The sequence below is a fragment of the Capricornis sumatraensis genome, chromosome 21 (assembly GCF_032405125.1).
Source record: "Capricornis sumatraensis isolate serow.1 chromosome 21, serow.2, whole genome shotgun sequence".
NCBI classification, from domain to species: domain Eukaryota; kingdom Metazoa; phylum Chordata; class Mammalia; order Artiodactyla; family Bovidae; genus Capricornis; species Capricornis sumatraensis.
In genome coordinates, this window is record NC_091089.1 from 45,800,516 (window position 1) to 45,822,931 (window position 22,416).

Sequence of the window (22,416 nt, forward strand, 5' to 3'; positions counted from 1 at the left end):
GCCCAGCTCTTTCTGCTGCATAAAACATCTCTCTCAATTAGCCCACAGCACGAAAAAAGTCCTGAGACTTCATCCCACCTACACCTATCAAGAGTATAATAAAAAGCAGATGCTATAAAATTCGTATCTACCAATATGATCGATTGAGTCAGGAAGATCCCCTGGAGAAGGAAATGGCAACCCACACCAGCATTCTGGCCTGAAGAATCCCCATGGACAGAGGAGCCTGGTGGGCTACAGTTCATGGGGTCAGAGAGTCAGACACGACTGAGCGACTAAGCAGTGGCAGCAATTAAACTTTTGATAGTTTAAACACTTTAAATAAATGATGTGATGCCCCATCTCCCTGATGAATTCATCAGCACTTTAGTTTCACCCGAGCAGTTACCCCCAGAGCCCTCATCTTCACCACCATCTACATGACTCCATCCCCATCAAAGGCTATACATGATCACTCCTCTAAGGAGGGGAATTCTATCAACAATTCTAAATGCAATTTGAAACTCATCTCTTGTCACTGGGTTATCAGACTAAAGTTTAACCAAAAATCCTTAAAATTAGTCATGCAAACCTTATATGCAGAACTAGAAGTACATTGGCCCAGGTAAGAACACAACAAAATTGTTTTCCTCAAGTCTATAAACTTGTAAAGAATTAGCTCTTTTTTTATGGTAAAGAAATATGATTATCGGAAAACATGTAAAAAAAATCCATTACTGTCCTTTTACTAAATTATAACCTAAACCAGTGTTTTCCCACATTTTCTGTATCATATAAGTTTACCTAACCCACCTTGATGAGATGAAGTTATACACCCACCTATAAAAAATGAGGAAAAGTAGAGCAGTGAGGTGAAATATATGAATAGTAGCATATTGGTATGTCCATGGGGGACTCTGGGAAACCCAAGGTCAAACAATAGTTATATTTCAACTTCTTAACGTGATTCTTCTTTGAAACAGTTAGTTCTAAACCAAGAAAGAAAGATAGATGGTAGGGACTTCCCTGGTGGTCCAACGGCTAAGACTCTGAGCTCCCAGTGCAGGGGGCCCAGGTTCAATCCCTGGTCAGGGAGCTAGATCCCACATGCTACAACTAAGACCCGGAGCAGCCAAATAAATAAATAAAATTTGAAAAAAAAAAAAAAAAGAAGGAAAGATGGTATTCTTATCATGAATGTTAGTGAAATTATTAGCTTCAATTAGTTAAGATTTGATTTGGAAAAGACCTCAAGAGACCTAAATTTTTAGCCAAGTCACTATTTCACTCTTAGGGAAATTTGAATCTGCAGGGGTTATATGATTTAAATTACTGCCAGTTGCCAAAGTAATCCAAATTTACTTCCAACAACATAAGCTTTCCAGATTCTCTGTTTTAGCCATGTTACCTTAAAGTTCTCACTGGATTTCAAAAGCTAAGCAGTAGCTTAACTTCTTAATCCCAGTGGGAAATAGAAAATAACACAACAGTACAAAAATATCTGTATTTGATAGAAAGATGTTGATGTTTAACAGTAATTTCTTGAAAATATAGAATTCTCAACGAAACTTTTAAGAGACCAGAATTTCAGGTTGTTTAAGGTAAAGAGACATAATCCATTTTCAGACTAGTCATACCTTACTGATAAGGTGAAGCTAAACTTTTTTTCAAACCTCTGTTAATATCTTTATTAAAAAAGAAAGAAAGAAAACTGGCCCTTTCTTTTTACTCCAAAAACCTTGTCTTTTCCCCTAATGTACACAGATAAAAGGTGGAGCTGCCCTCAAGTCTAGAATTTTTCTCTGACCCCGTGAAAGGCTCATTTCTTTTTCAAAGTCAACACATAACCAACACACATATGGTTTGCCTTTTAATTAAATTGAACAATGAATGAACCACCTTCTAGTTATCTTTTAAGCCTTGCCTTGGTGATTTTTGTGCAAGGTTATGGATATAGCTGTATTTTCATGTCTATTCACTCACTGTCCTGAGAACCTGAATTCCTGTGGCCACTTAATCCTTTCTCAAGGGTTATTCATGGAGCACAATGTCTTCCTTTCTGCTATTTGCTATGCATGCTCATTCGTCTCAGCTGAAAGTGCAACCCTTGCTCCTACTTTCTGCCTAGTCATCAAACCCTTTTAAAGAATCTTTAGAAGAAAATCACTGACATTGAAATTCATAAAGATATGATTCCCAGATTTCAACCTGAAGCTCTCCAATATTTTAAACAAACTTCCTAACTATTCTTTTAATGGTATTATTATTATTCCCTTGCAAGATTTGGTAAGTAATGATCATTCTTTACCTGTAACACTTTCAAAATGCCATTGAAGTTTTCAGTTTTAACTAGATTATCTTCTTTTTAGCAGAAGTAAACTTTAATTTTATTTATGTTATAGGATTACAAATATTGGGTCAACTTTCCTCATCTAAAGCAGAGCAGTGAAGTCAGCACCCAGATACTTTATGCCAACTATTCACAACCTTTATTCTGATTTAACACATAAGATAGAAGACATTTATTTATAAAACATTCCTACAAGCACATCTAGGGATATTTGAAATTCTCAGCTATCTACCTATTTATACCTACACTGATTTTTCTCCACTTAGTAAAAAATGTCCTCATGCAAGACAATGAAACGAACATGACAAAATTAAACGCCTAACAGCACACACTTAGCATCTTAAATTTGCCTTAATTATTTTAAAAACAACATTAAAACTGAAAACTCTTTCAAAGCACCTAAAAATGTGTAAAATAACTAAGAAGAGTTTATAACATAAAAGAAGTGTTGTAAAAGATGACAAGGGATTACCCACAACTCCAGGCAGGGCCCTTCCCATAATCCCATTTTACAAACAGGCAAATGAGTCTCAGCCCAGAGAGAGCAGCCTGCTGCTGTTACAGTTATCAAGTCAGACATGAGACCTCCATCAGGTCTTACCTGTACAGATTACAGCACAAAAACTTGCATTTTCTAACAATCACTAGTTGGTGACTAAGTAGAATACCAACTGATTAGAATCTTATGAATAAAAATATACCATGTAAAGACATATTCAAGAAAACTGCAATTAATTCTGAACATGTGTTTGAAAAAGAACCTAGTATTTCCATGGAAAATTACAAAGAAGGAACTATTGAATTAATTTCATTTACCATATTTAAAATAACCTCTACTTAAAATATACAACCTATTTAACCAGTTCTTATGATCAGGTTTATTAAAAGCTGAAGATTCCAATTTAACATCTTTTAACTAAACCAAAGACACCAGAAAAATAAACTACTAATGAGTATCACTTATGAATATAGACACAAAAATCCTCAACAAAATAATATTAACAAAATGAACACAGCAACACATAAAAAGAATTATACACCTTGACCAAGTACAATTCATTCCAGAATTTCAAGGTTGGATTAACATTTGAAAATCAATTCATATAATACATCATATCAACAGAATAAGAAACAAAAATCACATAATTACCTCAATAGACACAGAAAGAGTATTTGACAAAACCTGGTAAACGTTTGTGATAACATTTTTTTTAAACTGGAAATAAAATGGAAATCCTTCAACCTAATAAAGAGCATCAGTGAAAAAAAACAATTTACATCACACTTAATAGTAAAAGAATAGATGATTTTCCCTGAGATCATGAACAAGACAAGGATGTCCACCTTCACCACTTCTATTCAACACTGTGCTGGGGGTAGCAGCCAGGGCAATTAGGCCAATAAATAAAAAAATAAGTAAAAGACATCCAGATTGGAAAAGAAAAACTCTCTCCTTGCAGACAACATGATTGTGTATAGACTCCTAAGGAATCCAACAAAAGACAAAAACTGTTAGAATAAATGAGTCCGGCAAGGTTTCAGGATACATCAATACACATAATCAGTTGTTATTTCTATACACCTGCAATTAACAATCCAAAAAAAATAAAAATCCAGTTACAAGAGCATCAAAAAGAATAATAGGAATAAATGTAACAAAAGAAGTATAAAACTCACACTCGGAAAACCACAAAACATCGTTGAAGGAAATTAAAGATTTAAAAGAAATATGAAGGCAACTCATGCTCATGATCCTAAGGCTTCGCATTCATTAAGGCGGTGACACTCCACAAAACAAGGCACAAACTTGAGACAACCCTACTACCCTGCCTGCCTTTATGTAGAAATTGACAAGCTGATTATAAAATTCATATGGAATTGCAAAGTACCCAGAACAGCCAAAACAATCTTGAAGAAGGACAAAGTTGGAAGATTCTCAAACTTCCCAATTTCAAAACTTATAACAAAGTAGTGATACTTGAAATGTCAGGTACCAGCACAGCAGAACAGCCTGGTACAGCAGGAATACGAGTTGGTGATTATAACTGAACTTGCACGTTAGACAGAGTGTGGTATGAGCTATAGGAAAGGTTCTTCAAAATTGGACGCTTTCTAGATTATGTGTTTGGTTATTTTGTTAAGATTTTACATAGGTTTTGGCTAGTCTCAAATAACTTCTTAGCTACCAACGGCTGGAAAGCAATGCTACTCTCATGGGTATAAAAGGTACATGCACGTTAAAAACAGATCTAACTCCTGTACTTACTTAAAGTAGAAAGTACAAAACTGTTATCTGAGGTAAAGAAAAAAAATTACGAAACTGTAGTCTAATCTATTTTGTTTAGAAACCAAAAGTGTGAATTAATTAGTTTAAGCAACTCACATTCAGTAACTAATGCTGTCTAATGGTTAGATATCAAGCACAGGATACTATTTTATGAGCAACACTATTTTTCAAATATAAAGCCTGCATTTTTGACTCAATTCCTGTCTTTGTTAAGAAGTAGAAAAATGGTTTTCAAATGTGTGTACCTCCCAGAATTGACAGGTTAAAGATGTTTTTGATCATAGCTAAAAATCTCCACCTCATTGTTAGAAACAATCTTAAGGGCATCTGGAGTGTTCAGTTAGTTGAAACTGAATTTTATAAGTTTTATTCAACAAGTTTATGCTTGAGTAATGAAGTTTCTAATTTCTAACATTCTATTATACAAATAACTATTATATATTACATATGTCTAGAGAACTATGTTAGTGCACATACTGTCAAAATGAAAACATTAGAAGCATTATATTTTTAAAAGTTTACAATTTTAATAGAAAAACAATTTATGACAGAGCTAAATATACAATGTAAATTTAATTTTTAAAAAGAAATTATTAGTAAGAAGAGTAGCAGAATTCTAGTGACAAAAAGACTGAAATAATATTTGGAAATAAACAATCTTTAAAGGAAAACATTAATTCATGCCAGGCTCCATTAAAGTGCGTAAAAAGGAAATTTATTTTAGAATTTACACCAAAGGCGCATTACAAGTACATGTGTTACTCTGGCACAGTAATGCAGGAAGCTCAGCCTCAAAGAAAACACAGCCGTGATCTCATGTATCAGTCTGCCTCCTAGTACATGCCTCACAAACAGTTTGTTCCAAAAGCTGAAAATTACAAGCCATTTTTCCTGTTGATAGCTTTGCAAGTAACTCTGGTAACAGACCAAAAAGTCTTAATTCTTATCTTGCTGATTCTCTAAAGTCATGTCAGTCTCAAGGAACTTCTGATTTCTGGTCATTTTCAATAAAAATTGGTATGAGAGATTATTTTCAGACTTTTAAAACAAGTTATATCATAAATAATTACATATGTAAAAATTAAAAAGTAAATTTTAGAGTATCTTTAGATTTTAATTTCTAAAATATCATTTTATTTGCCATGTTGAATTAGCAATGAAAAGCATAACTTGCACAGCCACTTGGTATAGTCACTTTCATAAGAAGCCCAGTGGGTGCAGGAAAGAATGAGAGCTGTACAGAGAGGTGGGTGGATAGCAAGGCAATCCCATCAGGCAGCTTCTCACAAAGTTTAAACCACTACAGCCTCTTCAAAGTGCACTGTTCTCAACTTAAAAACAAACATCAGCATGGAGGCACTCACAGATGCTCATTTTTCAGTGGCCTCACATAATGATTCTCTCATTTACATTCACCACATACACATGGATGCTTTTATCATAAAGAGAAAAGAAAGAAACAAAAACTGTGATTTCAAAAGATAGACTCCATGAGAGGCTAGTAAAGAATGCTGTGACCACAGAAAATCAGCAACAGACTGCCAATATCAATTACAGAAAACAATTTTCAACATACAACTAAAGGGTATAATAAATTTTTTCTACAATACTCAATTCAAAAATAAATAAGCAAAAAAAAAAATACACAATTCGCTTTTACAATGAATCAAACTAACAAATATTTATAAATTATTTGTATACTTTCATGTGTGGTTCGTTATTAATAATAATGCTTTTCTGGTATGAGTTTTTTCTCTGCTCCGGCATCCATGTCTTCCCATAACTCTCTAGAGAGTCACAAATATCCCTGTAGTTATGAGTAAACTACAAAAGTGGTAAATTCATCAAAATGTATTTCATCTATGTAATAAATGTTGTGAAGTTAATTTCTCCTAATTTATATAAAATAATCCCATTACTCTATGAAAAATAATGATCATATTAACTTCACTATGGCTCAAATCCTTAGGCAAATAACTTTCTGATTACCTGTTAATGCAAAGAAAACTAAGTAAATTTTATTTTCATATTTAAACTACTGACTACTTATAAGCAAAGTAGTATTTATTAAAATAAGATAAACACTTAATTTATACTACCATCCTCTCAGATTTATACAAGTTTTCCATCCTTAATTTTTAAACACACATCATGATACTTTTCAAACATTATTAGTGAGGCTTATATAAAAGTTAAATATGACATCGAAGCCAGATTGTGATTTTTAAAGTAATGAATGTCAAAACACCTAGTATTATTATCAACACAATGTGTAAAATTCTAATAAAACACAGGTATAGTCTTATAGAAACTTAGTCCTATAGTACTGAGCGATATTTACAAGCAAACATGATCCAAACAGCACAAGCAGATTCAGGGTAAGTAAACACTCGGACACGAACTGCCAGGCGCACCTGGTCTCCACGGCAACAGATGATTTCTTCACAGAAAGGAGACCTTAGAAGAGAGAAAATGGATTCAATTAAGAAATGAATTTAGGTTTTACTTTATTTCCAAGAAAGTCGGGTATTGAAAATGATTTTTAAAAATCCTGTCTCTGTTATCAAGGACTCTGCAACTGTGGTAAAACTATTCAAATTATAAACTATTTCCTCATAGCCAATTAAGTTTTTAAAATTACACTAGACAAGATCAGTGATCCTTGACAGAAAAACGACCCTGAGCTCTCCAGAGCTACACTCTGGCCCTAATGAATCAGAGTCTGAGGCAAGAGGACAGGTCACTACAGAAGCTCCCTGTGTGACTCTGAAGTCATTCCTAAATTAGTGCCAAGTATTCACTGAAATTATGTTAAAAACACCAAGATATCATAAATTCCACCTTACCGAAGACACGTGGCAAACGCGCGCCTCGCATTTCTATACACAAAGTGTATTGGGAACCCTTTAAATGTGTGGCCATCAGGCACAGCCCTTCTGATAGCATCCTGAAACTCTTCATTTCCCGCAGATATGCTTGTCGTACGCTCAAATTCATAAGACGCCAGAGCTGGTGACAAGAGATAAGAAAGCTGGTCTTCCCAGACAGTAGTGAGGCCAAGGTCCTACAGCAATTGAAATGGAAAAAGCAAAATACAATATTTAAAGAAACTAATTATAATGTTGATTATTTTAATGTATGCCAAGAAAAGATTTTTAAAATCTGTCATAATTTTCTTAACTTCCTATTAATTATTATAAGGATACAAAGAAGTAAAAATCCTAAAAGGAAAAACAGGTATCAGGTTTTACTTCTTAGAGAAATAACAAAAGGCAGCCAATGCAATGATGTTAGTGAAGGCTGCAAATGCTGAACTCCCTTAATATCCACAAGGAAAGACCATAAGGAATTGTCCTACTGAGGAAGACAACATGTCAAGGAATTCTGAGGTCAAATTTTATTTAACTTTAAAGACTTTCAGAAGATTGAATCTGCTTAACCTGATTGCTCCCACTATCAACTGAACTGTAGTTGGGGAGAAATGTCAACAAATTGCACATATAATTAAACTCAAATATTTACTGAGCATTTATTCTGTAAAAGACACCAAAAAGCAGAAGCTACAGGCCCTCTGGGAGCTTAAGACATGCTGAAGGCAATTATAATTTCACTATGACATCAAATGAACCATTGCTACCTTGACATGTAATTTTTTTAATGCTACAAACTAAAAATTCTAAATATTTTGATTATTATAACAGATCTAATCTCACATTCTGTTATAACTGGTTTCAAGTAGGGATCACTTATCTTCTTCCTGTGACTCTTACCTGTGGGCTTATAGACACCATTAACTTAGCAAGCAACCATCTATGGCATCCAACTCAGCTTTGCTCTCTTTTTTCTAAACAAGTAGTTCTTATAATGTATTAAAATGTCAGTTTCACAACCTAGATGTCCATCAGCAGATGAATGGATAAGAAAGCTGTGGTACATATACACAATGGAGTATTACTCGGCCGTTAAAAAGAATACATTTGAATCAGTTCTGATGAGATGGATGAAACTGGAGCCGATTATACAGAGTGAAGTAAGCCAGAAAGAAAAACACCAATGCAGTATACTAACACATATATATGGAATTTAGAAAGATGGCAATGATGACCCTGTATGCAAGACAGCAAAAAAGACACAGATGTGTATAGTGGACTTTTGGACTCAGAGGGAGAGGGAGAGGGTGGGATGATTTGGGAGAATGGCATTGAAACATGTATACTATCATGCAAGAATCGAATCGCCAGTCTATGTCTGATGCAGGACACAGCATGCTTAGGGCTGGTGCACAGGGATGACCCAGAGAGATATTATGGGGAGGGAGGTGGGAGGGGGGTTCATGTTTGGGAACGCATGTACACCCGTGGTGGATTCATGTCAATGTATGGCAAAACCAATACAGTATTGTAAAGTAAAATAAAGTAAAAATAAAATAAAATAAAAATAATAAAAAATAAAATGTCAGTTTCATTTTCAAACAGGAGCTAAGAAAGTAAAAAGCAATACAAGCAATGGAGGTAGGAGATGGAGCCCCGGCCCAGGTACTGCTGGAAACACACTACAAGTGCCATATTCAAAACTTCCCAAAACGCACTCAACACCCTGAGAAGTTGGCAAGTAGGTAAGAAGATTTCACAGGCTAAAGCTAAGAGGAACTGGGAGCCCAGAGAACACAGCTGATAACTCAGGAGTGTCGCTGATGGTCTCAAGGAACATGAGAATCAGGGCTCACCCAAGGAGGGGAGTATTAGGGAATCCCAAAAGGTGAATTAGAAATCAACCTTCTGTGGAAGTTCTGGACTCTAGTCTTTGGTTGACTGTATGCGTGGCAAGCAACTTTTACCACTCCAAGGCTGCTTTTTCACTCTCTCAATGATTTCTTCTGATGAAAGTAAGTTATTAACATACACTAATCTTTACCATTATGATCAGTGCTTTTTTGTTTCCTTTAAGGCCCTTCATGAAATCTAAATGGCTACTAAGAAGCTTGATCTTGTTAGTAATCAGGGAAATGTAAATCAAAGCCACCATGAGGCTATAATCTTATATCTACCCAGTTTAATGTAACAGAAAAACAAAACAACTAAACAAACCTGGAAAACAAATGAAAATGAAAAAATGTAACCCAATATTGTCAATGGGGAATGATTTAAATAAGTACAAAGAGAAAAGCCAAACAGTAGTATTCACAAAAGTCTGAACAAGTCCACAGTTCTTCATTCCTATAAGAACAAGGATATAATAATTTCTGTAAGTACTGGTGAATTCAGAAAGTTTTCAGTCTCAGAGTTTTACTCTTCTGACTTTCAAAACTACAACCTTCATAAAGGAAGGGACTGAATTTGTTTTATTTAGGACTAGAATAGTGATTGAAATTATTTTATACGCCAAAAATATATATATATCTTTTAAATACATAAACATGAGAAAAATGCAGGAAAGCACAAACCTCAGTGTTAATTACCTTCCTGTGTTCCGACACGAGCAGCCTGAGCTGCATTTCTATCTCATTGCTTGTCACAGAAGCGTCGATTGTGGACGCACACAGCGGAGGGAAGGGAGGAAGGGACGTGGTGGCCCCTGGAGCACACACGGATTTAACTGCTTCCTCACTCATGGGTTTCCACTTGGACTCATCATTCAGATCAAACACACAGCTTTCCACTGAGTCAGAGGGCTGACAGTTTCCCAGGAACGTCTGATGATTGAAAACACAACCAATTGTTCGATACGGGTACAATGGTTTGGGCTGTTCAGCAGCTGGAGGCTCATCAGGGTTGATAGGTTTGTGGAGGTACCTAAAAAAGGTTAATCATAGTTTTATATAGTAAGAACTCAGAAATTAAGATGACAGCAGCTTACTGAGGAAAAAAATTAACACTTAAGGTCATAACTACATCCCAAGACTAGAATTTAATATTTGTTTCTCCTTGTATTTCCACAATTTGATTATACCACATAGACTGGCACATCTTATGACAGAGAAACCAATTTTATTCCTTCAACATAAGAATATATTCCATGCATAGCATTAAGATCACAAACATTATCCAGGTAACAAAATAATTTAGCCACACATTTTTAGGCACAGCTAACTAAAATGATTATCAACCAGGGAAAGAGAAAATCCAGGAAAATGAGAAAAGGGTTCAGGGTTGTGCCTTCAAGAACTCCCACATCTGAGACAAAATGAAGGAAAACAGAGAACAGCCAGAGAGGAATTACAAAAGCTGAAACACAGTGCTATGAGAGAAGCTAAGGAAGAGAATGTTCCAGGAAGGAGGGAACATTTCAGTCTATCAAAATTTGATGACACCAAGAAAATGCAAACTGGATTTACCAACAAGGAGTTGGTAACCACATCAAATTTTCAAAAGAAATGATTTACAACTTGAATTTATTTTTAGGCTTAGGAACAGTCATCAGAAAATATATGCCTGGACTTCCTTGGAATCCAGTGGTTAAGACTCCATGCTTCCACTGCAGGAGGCGTGGGTCCAATCCCTGGTCTGGCTACTAAGATCCCATATGCCACATGGTACTCCCCCCACCCAAAAAAAAAGCCAAAACTATATGCCAATTATACAAAATTAAAAGTAAGCATAATTTATCTTTTATTAGTATCATGTTGGTAAAGCATATTTTAGGTATACAAATTTTCTTAGCTTGAACGTTCATAGCTATCTTGAGGTAATTTTTTTAACATATCCCAAATTATCAATATGTGCCTTCTGATACCATCAATAAAACAGAACCTACAGTTGACAACATTTACACTTTCATGCTAATATCCGTGGCTGACAAACCTGTGTCCTGTTAAACTGTCCCAAAAAGTGACAGTCCCATCAGTGCCACACGTCATGACCCATGCGTGGGGCACTCCCTTGGCCTTGGTCCCGACACAGACAAAAGCTTCCAGCCCGTACCCGAGCAGGAGGCTGCACAGAAGGTTGGCATGATCTTCACAGTCTCCCTGCCAATGAAAGGAGTAACAGGAAGTACTTACTCTCTCACATGGTTTCCACATTAAATATTTAAATACAAAATTGCAACTAAAAAGTATGAACCAAAGTTTCACTTTTAATCATTTAGTCCAGTGTTAAGCTGAAACAATGAAGGGGGGGAAAGAATGTGCATTTTAGAAGCACCTGTTTTACAAAGTCAGTGCCTACAAAACTGACAGTCTTAACATACACTGCAAGATTCTATAGTTTACAAAGAACTCACACAACATAGAAGCAGTAAGTTTTTTGAAGATTTTTTTTTGATGTTGACTGTTCTTAAAGTCTTTATTAAGTCTGTTACAATGTTGTTTCTGTTTAATGTTTTCATTTTTTTGGCCTCAAGGCATGTAGGATTTTAGTTTCAGAGACCTAACCCTCATCCTTTTTGGGAAGTCCCCCTAAAAGCAGTAAAAATTTAAAGATAAATAGCTAAAGGGCAAGAACACACAAGATGACAGATCATATAGGAGGAAATTCCAATAAATGGGAAAACACTCAATGATTTAAAAATATCTACACTTTATCATTTTAAGGAAATACACAAAAAAATGACTGGATAAAAAAACAATGCCTGTCATTAGGGCAGGTTTTACAGAGCTTCCCTTTTTCTTGTGTAAACTCTCTTTGATAATGTTAGATTACTTTCACAATTAAAAAAAAAATTACAAAAACTACAAAAATAATAGAAAATGTCCATTTTCTGTGAAAAACCTTGTTCAAATATTACACAGTAAGGCTATAATTATATGAAGATGTGTACTTAAGTGTAGGACTACAGGTAACATACAAAAGCAAAATAACTACTGATTTCAGAGTTAGAATGAGGGATGAGCTCTCGGCCCCCAAATTCTGCACTGGTAGCTCTACACTGCTGTCTTTCAGTTAACAATAATAAAACAAACAACATATGATAAATGTTAAACTGACTGTTGAAAACTATTAATACCCAACCTTTTAGACCTAGTCAGTCATTTCTGTACAATGAGATTCTGTATTAGGAAAAAATCTCAAAAGAAAAAAATAACAATACAACCAAAGATACTCAATGCAAACATTCATTCATAGTGATATCAAAAATTTGGAAGCAAGCCTAACTTAGCCAAAAGAAACAGTTCTTATGATGGCAAAACCATTAGGGAGATTTCATGTATCAGCTAATAAAAATTTCATTCAGACATTCAAAGCTGGAGATCATAGTGTCTGAGCAACACATGGGAAAATGTTCACAGCATAAAGCTAATTTATAAAGCAGGGCACACAATTCTATTTATATCAATATAGGAAAAATATATACACAGAAGAAAACATAAAAATATAAAAATAGATGAAAAACAGAATTATAGGTGAAATTTCACCTTCACTATTATAAAACTAATGTTTTTCTAAGAAAAATATTTTTAGTAATTTTCAAAGTTCAAGATGTGCTTTCTCCTCAAATGAACTCAAGAAAATAGTGAATCAAAAGGGGTGATTATTTGTTTTACAAAAGAATTATTTGGGAAATCATTTTAAATATGTACAATATATTCCTACTATATTTGAAATTTTTAAGTTTAAATCTATACATACAACTTTTGGGAATTACAACTTGGAAATAAATAATTTTTTCAATAAATAATGTTTAACTGTTTTCAATTATCTTAAGATAAAATCCTTCCAATTGACAATCAATTTCTACTCTAAGTGGTTTTTCCCATTCTGTAAGCTCTGCCTTGTGAATATCAATATGTACTACTTATAGAACTTCAGACTAAAAATTATTTCAAAGCAATAATACATTAAAGAAATTTTTTTTCATTCTGTTTCAAAAGAGTTGGAATGCTAAAGAATCTAATTTTTATAATACTATCAACAATTTTAGAACACAGGAAATTAGAAAATACCCCAATATATATTTTTTTCCTAAGTTAATTATTTTACAAATATACCATCAACTCACAGTAACTACAAGGTACTGGTTTTTAGTTCTAGTATGTGTGTAGGATACCTTGTTTCTACAGAGAAAGGCCAGCAGAGTGCACCATTGCTCCTGTTTACCTCCCCCTCCGATAACAGGGGCTCGTTCATAACCAAGGACATTGACAAATCTTGCTGCTTGCCTTGGAGTGTCCAAAAGCCTTCCAGCTCGAAGTGGTTTGACATAAGAACAGACTGGTCGGTTAATCCCATTTTCATCCTGGAGGGGAAGGGAAAACATTATGTGTAGTGACAGTTAATCATTCCCAGTCTTAACACTTTGTCTCAGAACACATCAGAGAGAAAATAATCCTGGACACCGCTTGAGCACTTGCTTACCCTGCATCCAGCACTAAGCTACTGAGTGTTGTACATACAATTTTTCTCTTAATTCTCATAACTTCTCTTCAAAGCCTACAACATTAAGAACTTAAATCATCATATGACCTGGCAACCCCACCCCTAGATATATGTCCAAACCAACTGAAGTCAGTGTCTCAAAGACACAGCTTACACACCAATCCCATCACTGAAGCATCACTCACGACCGCCAAGGCATGGAAACACCTAAGTGGACATCAAGGGATGAGCAAATAAAGAAGGCATGGGGTGTTATTCAGCTCTTCCATGGGCCACTTCTCTGGCCCACTTTCCCCTCCCTCCCTGTCCTCTCTGGTCCAACGGGGCAGTGAATGACTACACTCCAGACTACACAAACAAGAGGGAGCCAGTTATCCTTGGGCTGGTTTCTCTTTGCCCTTGTCCCAATGTCGCTGCTCCCTTCAATGTACAGACAAGGCTGTCAGGAAGTCAAAAGACATTCCCACATTTCCATCAACAACCAACTATGCCCTCCATTCCCAAGCTCCTCATCTAGAAAGTGAACCACCTTTAGCCTGTCCTAAAAGCTAGGGAGTATAGGGAAAAGCTACATAAATGTACAGGATCTGAGCCACAGTACTCACAACACTACACTCATATGCTTTCATAACACCTACACAAGACTGAATACATAGAAAAATATCTGAATGGTTCCTCAGAAGTTATAAAAGGATCTGATTATTTATGTTGGTTTACTAATGAGAGAAAATGGGCTTAGGATACAGAAAAAATAGAGGCAGAGATACATAACTGAAATGCTATAGTTAAATATGATTGGTCATCAGCTTAGAGATCTTGGCTGAACAGACTTATTACATGTCATACTCTTTGTCTTAAAAAATACCCTAACAAAAAAATACATGCCTACACTTCCAATTCTGCACCTGAAAGCTGAATTTACATGTAAACTGCAAAGTGTTCTACTACTTATCTAGTACAAAGTATCAATGAAGGACACACTCCAAGTTAAACAAAATGAGTTTTCATCTAGTTTAAATTAAACATATTAAAAAATGGTTTAGAAAAACAATAACTGAAAATAAAAAGCAAAATAAAACAAAGATTGTGATATATCACTCACCTACTTACTACTGTCAGATTATTACAAAATCAACATTTTGTTTTACAAATAAATTTTCACTTATCTGGAATAAATACATTTTACAAATTAAAGTTAATTGAAATTGATGTCTACAACCAGTAAGTCTCAAATATAGCTGTGAAACTTTTCTCATACAATTTACAAACCTGTGCAAAAATCTTCACCAGTCGTGAATTGTGTGAGGGTCGAATTTGCAAATATTCTCTCCACCACTGCTTAGCATACACAAGAAATAACCGCTCTTTCTCTGCAGTTTTCTGACGTTCCAAAGCAAGCTTGAAATTTAAAAATATACTTATCAATTTATATTCATTCTCTTCAATAATGATCACAAAATATGGAACAAGTCTACATACCTCCTACTTCTTTAGCACTACTCAATCAGGACACCATCATCTCTCATCCCTAAGGGCCCCTAACTGGCCTCCCTGTTCTCACACTTCCTAGGACAATCCAGTCTCCATGCCAATCGTGCTCAATCATGTCTGACTCTCTGTGACCCCATGGTCTCTGACCTGCCAGGCTCCCCTGTCCATGGGATTCTCCAGGCAAGAATATTACAGTGAGCTGCCACTGCCTCCTCCAAGGTATCTTCCCGTCACAGGGATCGAACCCAAGCCCCCTGTGTATCCTGTGTAACAGGCAGGTTCTTTACCAGTGAGACACCTGGGAAGTCCCCATACCAGTCAGAGCTACCTTTTTTGATCCCAGACAAAAATTTCTAAATAATGTTATACTATCATTCTCTCACTTACAACTAATAAATGATAATTTTCTAAAAAGAGAACACTTCCTAGGATTTATGAAAACACACAAAGAAGAGAAATTCAGGAGTATTTACCTGTGTGTTCACTACTTCTTGAGATAATGTTTGATTGAGCGGTGGGTACATCTCAAGTTTTATATTTAAAATTCCCACAGAAACTTTTGATTCTGTGCCTGTAAATGTAAATAAATGTAACTTCAGAAGTTTCAATACTCGGTAATATTTAGTCAACTAAAGCTTAACCAAAATAATTTAAGAATTTTGTGCTTTATCACTTAATGGAATAAAGACAATATTCAAAACTCACCTTTTACATTCATATTAAAAACGACCCAGCTCAAATTATTTTTATTTTGTTCAAAGACTTTTATCGAGTTATAAGATTACCTGTTTTCCTAGCTTCTCAATCAGATTTTAAGGGACTTTTTCAGACCTAAAGGATTTATGATTCTTGATTTTTATCTTCATTAAAAACAAAGTCAAAGTAACTGTTAAAGCCTCATTCTCAGAAAAGATTTATACATTTTGCCGCATATAGTAATTTCCATTTATCCCTCCCCATTTTTCACATTACATATGAGTACAAATTTTTAATCCACACCTGGACTTCAAGAATTAGAAAACAAATATACTTCACACCATAACTACTTAATATTTCTCTGATAAATCAGAAATTTCCAGGTCATTACTATGGTTATTGTTGTTAGGCTTATATTTAAAAACAAACAATGGGTATCTCTTTTGAAAATAAATCACCTATCATAAAGCTTTTCCCCTAATATTTACTTAAGGAAAAATGTATTCTGGGTCTAACCTATTGATATCTAATTTACTAAAGGTCTATTGTCCACCGGTCAAGCTTAACTCTGTAATCAAATTTCAATACCAAAATAATTCCATTATATGTAGTGGTTACAACAGTGCAGCTATTATTTTGTCTTTCATTCCTCTAGCAAATATGTATTATATATCAGGGAATCTGCAAGAACCCAGGGACACAATGATGACAATACCCTGATCTCCAAGGGTACACTGACGACACCAGCACTGAGCAAATGAACACTTCTGGGAGCCCCTGTCCCACCTGTATAAGGTGAGAGGAACATCTACTGCACATTCTATAAGAACCTACCCTGGCAGGGCCAGGGTACAAGCTATCATGTATGGTGCATGCCTGCATGTTTGTGTAAAGAAATCTTAACTTTCTTTTTAGCAAATAAATTTGGAGAGGAAAAGCCCTCGAGATTTCTTTATGTATCTCCCAGAATTTTTTTTTCCCTTAAAACAAGGCCAGAGTGACAGAGAAGTTCAGTATTCACACTACTCAAGTCACTTCCTCAGACTCCGATACTGGAGTCCAACTATAATTCCAACAAATTCTTTCTACATTTCCCTCTCGGTTTACAAAGGCATTTTTAAAACATGCGATCCCAAACATGAACCCCCCCTCCCACCTCCCTCCCCATAACATCCCTCTGGGTCATCCCTGTGCACCAGCCCCAAGCATGCTGTATCCTGCATCGGACATAGACTGGCTATTCGATTCTTACATGATAGTATACATGTTTCAATGTCATTCTCCCAAATCATCCCACCCTCTCCCTCTCCCTCTGAGTCCAAAAGTCCGCTCTACACATCTGCATCTTTTTTGCTGTCTTGCATACAGGGTCATCATTGCCATCTTTCTAAATTCCATATATATGTGTTAGTATACTGCATTGGTGTTTTTCTTTCTGGCTTACTTCACTCTGTATAATCGGCTCCAGTTTCATCCATCTCATCAGAACTGATTCAAATGTATTCTTTTTAACGGCCGAGTAATACTCCATTGTGTATATGTACCACAGCTTTCTTATCCATTCATCTGCTGATGGACATCTAGGTTGTTTCCATGTCCTGGCTAGTATAAACAGTGCTGTGATGAACATTGGGGTACATGTGTCTCTTTCAATTCTGGTTTCCTCGGTGTGTATGCCCAGCAGTGGGTTTGCTGGGTCATATGGCAGTTCTATTTGCAATTTTTTAAGGAATCTCCACACTGTTTTCCATAGTGGTTGTATTAGTTTGCATTCCCACCAACAGTGTAGCAGGGTTCCCTTTTCTCCACACCCTCTCCAGCTTTTATTGCTTGCAGATTTTTGTACACCCGTGGTGGATTCATGTCAATGTATGGCAAAACCAATACAGTATTGTAAAGTAAAATAAAGTAAAAATAAAAATTAAATAAATAAATAAATGTTAAAAAAAAAAAAAAGGTAGCAGTGATATTAATTGTCATACCTACACCCATAAGTTCCACAGTAAGACTGGTCACTCCATTTTCTGAACCCAACACTGATCGCCATTCAAGAAAATAGGATGCAACTAAAGTGGTCTCAGCAAATATGTCTGTCTTGATTAGCACCATATGAATTGGGTCACTTATTGATAACATTGTGGTAGAGTCAGCCATTCTAGTTCCATCACCTAGCAACATAAACCAAAAACATTACACCACATGACATATCCAGTTAGGGCAATGTAAAAGAATATTTTCACTGAAAAGGATACTAATAATAAACATATAAAACTAAACAGAATAAGTCAGCAATGCCTCAAAAGCACACAACAGAGTGGGAATAAAAGTTTGGTCCCATTTCTGTTGCTAACTTTTCAGAAGACTTGTAGAACTGTGACAAGTTATCTAGTTACTTAATGCATATTGGTGTTTTCTGACCTCTTAAGAGGTTAAGTCTATTCTTCAAAAGTACATAAATAAAGTATATGCTACCACTATAAAAATCCTTGAAATCTGTCAACATTATTCCCCAAAATATCTTCATCCCTAAATTAGCTCCAGGCGTTGATGGACCGGGAAGCCTGGTGTGCTACAGTCCACGGGGTCGCAGAGAGTCAGATATGACTGAGCGACTGAACTGACCTGAACTTAAACCTCTAGGGAAAAAAAAAAAAACTGTATTAACTACACAAAAGTGAAAGATCCAGCACCTTGGAGCTACCAATTTAAGCCAGTAACTGCCTTATTAAGGTAATACTTTTCACCGGGTAAAAAACAATAAAATTTTAGTAGTGCACTAGCCATTTCAGCAATCCAAAATTCTGAATGTATAACACTACAACTTTGTTAAGTTTACAAATATAAACATTTTGACATCCACAACTAAGATATGACACCTTTACAGGAAGAAACAATCTAAAATAATCATAGTAATTAAGTACCATAATTTTAAAGTCTTAAAAATGAGTTATAGATTAACATCTAAACTCTCACTTGCAAAAGTTACTAACGTCGTAAATCAAGTCATCTTTCAGAAATGAAGAGGATCCCCTCTCATTCTCCACCTAACAAACATTTAAATTTTTACTACTAAAGAATCAACCATTAAAAGTCAAAAGTAACCTTCAAGGAAAACTAGCCAAAAATAAAGCAAGAAGGTAGGTAGTAGTAACTTATGTAGGAAAAAAGCAGTAAGGGAAAAAACAAAACAAAAGACTGGGGAGATTCATCCATTATAAATCTCTTAAGCAATAGTTGTTAAAGTTGTTCTGCAATAAGATCTAACAAAAATTTACAAAATTGAATGACAGTTTATTATTGCTCCTTACCTAAATTTTCTCTGTGTACTTCAAGTAAAAAGCCATCATGAAAATCTGGTTCACAGGCACATGGAACAGGTTTAGAACGAAAACGTTGGTTTCGAAAATGTAAACATAAAGTAAAGGTCGAACAAGCTTGTCCGGGTAAAGGCTCAGGTTCTTGCAGATGTTCCAAGAAAGCTTTTCCACCCAAAACCTGAAGGTAAAGATACCTCCGTGTTGGATCAATATTAGCTGTAAAGTGTAGCAATACATATGAGGAAACTGCCAATCAACTTAAGCAATGTGATCAAGACAACAGGAAATAACTTGACAGGAATAAAACTAAAGACTTAAAAAAAGGAAGAGTAACAAATCTACTTTATACCAGGCTCACTTATACCCAGGGAAGAAAAAATACATAATAGGATATCTTTTTCTGATTTATATTTTGGCTACTTTCTTCCATCTAGACAGGAGTTAGAGCCAAGGTTTAGAATATCTTTTTTTCTTTAGTTTCTTATACAACAAATAATTTCGGATAATTACCAACTCAGCAAGTACACTTATTAGATAATTACACTGCCATTAAAAAAGGCTGTACAATTTATAAAATATATTAATAAAACATGAAAAACAAATAATCCTGCTTTTGCTTCCACTCAGCTATACATTAAATCTTTGATACACTTCATGCAAAATAGAATCTAAGTTTTTTGGATGATTTATCATAAAACATAAGCACCACATTCTGGACAAAAAAAATCAAAATGCTTTCTCTCAAATACAAAACACTACAGCACATCTATATGCAATACTATCCACAACTAATGTTAAAAAGAAATAAACATACTTTTTTTTAATAACGTTGATTGTCTGTCAGTAAAACAAACAGGTTGTTTTGGAGAGGAAGGGAGTTCTTGATCAACATTATCCTAGAATGGCAGAAAAAAAATCATAACAAATTAGAAAACAAAAATTACAGTTAAGAAAATGCCAATAATGGGACTAAGAACTGAACTAAAAGTAGACAGGATAAAGCCCCCTCAAAATGCCCTAACTTTCCTAGCACAGTCAGAATAATGAAAAGTCTGCTGAAACAATAATGCAACTAATTAGTCATTCCTAAAGTCTAGCATGAAGGAATTCATGATCTTCAAGCCATGTCCACAGAATGCTAAAATAAATTTTTAACACTTTACAAAAGGTTAAACTTTCTCCAAACCTCATATGACATCTGGCTTGTGGTTCCACCAGGAACAGAACTGATTATAATAAGGAAGTGACATTCACACAGCAGAAGCTATTACTAGGTCAGTTTTTATAACAAATGAGTTTATAAACCTCAAAAACCAAAAAAGGACGCTGGACTAAAATACTTATTCTCTGGTGTATTATGAAGTCCATCCAATTTCCACATTATGTTACCCAGGTATTGAGGTCACAGTCTCTCATTATTGCCTCACTTTCAAAAGACCTACTTACTAATTTGTGCAGAGAGGCATCACCTCACTACTGACCTATTTATATGAAAAGAGTTGAAACTTCTTATGCAGACAATTAATTCCTTAAAGAAACAATCTGTTCATCTTAGAGAACACAGCATCAAACAATGTGTTTACTTCAATAATAAGCTTTGTGTAGAAAGATTTCAGAGTATTAATTTAGAAAAAATACACTTGGAGTGAACTAATTTGACTAATACACACACTTAAAAGTTTCAGACCTAGAGTATAAGAGAAAACTCTCACTGTAAAGGGAATAATTAGGTCCATAATTTCAGTTTCACTGATACATAATCCTACCCGCTCCACTCAAGGGTGAAGTAGCTCATTCCTGAGACACAGATATTACTAGACAAAATGGTCTTATTTAAAAAGTAGCTTCACTAAAGAGAGGCCTCAAATTGGACCCTAAGAGTGGTATTAAACATGAGAATGTACTTGAGACTCTCAAATGTCTTGCTCTAAAAGATTACTCACAGTAACAAAATTAAGTTCTTTCATCACATCATCAATGATTCCCCGGCGTTTAAGGGCTTTGATCAAATCTTCGGTTGATAGCTGTTGTTGATCAGGTGCCAATTCTTCCCGAATCGTCTCAGCAAGGATTTCTCTTATCCTGCCATGGACATCCATCTAGATAGAAAACTCGCATTAGGACTTAAAACGTTATAGAGCAGTCAAAGATAGCCAACTAGCTAACATCTTTGCAAAATATTGACCACAAAATAATAATAACGAGAGAGTAGTTAAACTCAGGAAGGTTTCTCAAGTTACTGTGACATTGTTACCGAAATTCACTGAGAATAAAGGTAAGGTTTTTTAAAGGAAAAAACTTTAAGGATAAATATTTTTAAAAAAAAGCTCTAAGCTTATCTGTTACATTTGCTAGCACTTCCCCACAAATAACACCCGACTGAAACCAGTCTTTTGAGACTAGAGCAGAGCAGTGGAGGAGCGACCAAAGGCCAAAAGTAAACTCTCTCAACCTTTTAGTTGTGGCCGAGGGTTAACGGAGTGACCCTTTACGCGTCTGGGGGAGGCGGTGGGGGTCAGGACCGCCGCAGGGCAGGGAGACGCTAACACTCGGCACGGGGCGGCGGCTGGAGCCCCGGCTGACCCCGAGGACCGACAGCCCCTCCGTGCCGCCTCCCATGAAGTGACGGCCTCCGGCCCCTCAGCCCTCTCCCAGCGGATCCGCGGTGCCCTCTGGCCCAGCCCCCGCCCGCCCGCCGCCTCACCTTGCTCAGCTGCTGGTGGATGAGCTGCTTCAGCTCGGACGCCTTTTCCGGCGGCAGCGACATGCTGGCCTCCCCCACGGGCGTGCCGGCGGCCGCAGCGTCTCCGCGGCGGAGCCAGAGCCCGCGACCGCTCGCTTGCGCGCTCCGGGGGCGGCCGCGTCAGGCCGGCGGGGGAACCGGGCGGCTCCAACTGCTGTTTCCAAACGGCGGCCGGGCTGTCCCCGCGCCGCCTGTGAGTCACCTCGGCCGGCGCCCCGGCTCGTCTCCGCCCGCAGACT

At 36.1% G+C, this 22,416-nt stretch overlaps 1 protein-coding gene across 2 annotated transcripts; it reads right to left on the reverse strand.

Moving 5' to 3' along the window:
- Positions 1 to 5,313: 5,313 nt before the first annotated feature.
- Positions 5,314 to 22,201, reverse strand: CEP76 (centrosomal protein 76). Of its 2 annotated transcripts, XM_068993750.1 has the most exons (12): positions 22,139 to 22,201; positions 21,378 to 21,533; positions 20,249 to 20,330; positions 19,426 to 19,650; positions 18,100 to 18,285; positions 15,895 to 15,992; positions 15,200 to 15,328; positions 13,602 to 13,790; positions 11,417 to 11,583; positions 10,075 to 10,408; positions 7,463 to 7,680; positions 5,314 to 7,073 (listed from the first exon to the last, which is right to left on the reverse strand). In XM_068993750.1, the coding sequence occupies exons 1-12, from the start codon at positions 22,199 to 22,201 to the stop codon at positions 6,935 to 6,937; spliced, it is 1,986 nt and encodes a 661-aa protein (XP_068849851.1). In that variant the 3' UTR covers positions 5,314 to 6,934. The 2 variants fall into 2 exon arrangements, with proteins under 2 accessions (XP_068849851.1, XP_068849852.1); XM_068993751.1 differs by lacking the exon at positions 19,426 to 19,650.
- Between the last annotated feature and the right edge of the window lie 215 nt (positions 22,202 to 22,416).

Coding starts and splice junctions, on each gene's coding strand:
- CEP76 (XM_068993750.1), bottom strand. CDS start 22,201: ATGTCGCTGCCGCCGGAAAAGGCGTCCGAGCTGAAGCAGCTCATCCAC. Junction 18,286..19,425: donor AGTACACAGAGAAAATTTAG/GTAAGGAGCAAT, acceptor TTATGTTGCTAG/GTGATGGAACTAGAATGGCT. Junction 7,681..10,074: donor TCGTGTCGGAACACAGGAAG/GTAATTAACACT, acceptor CAATTGCTGTAG/GACCTTGGCCTCACTACTGT.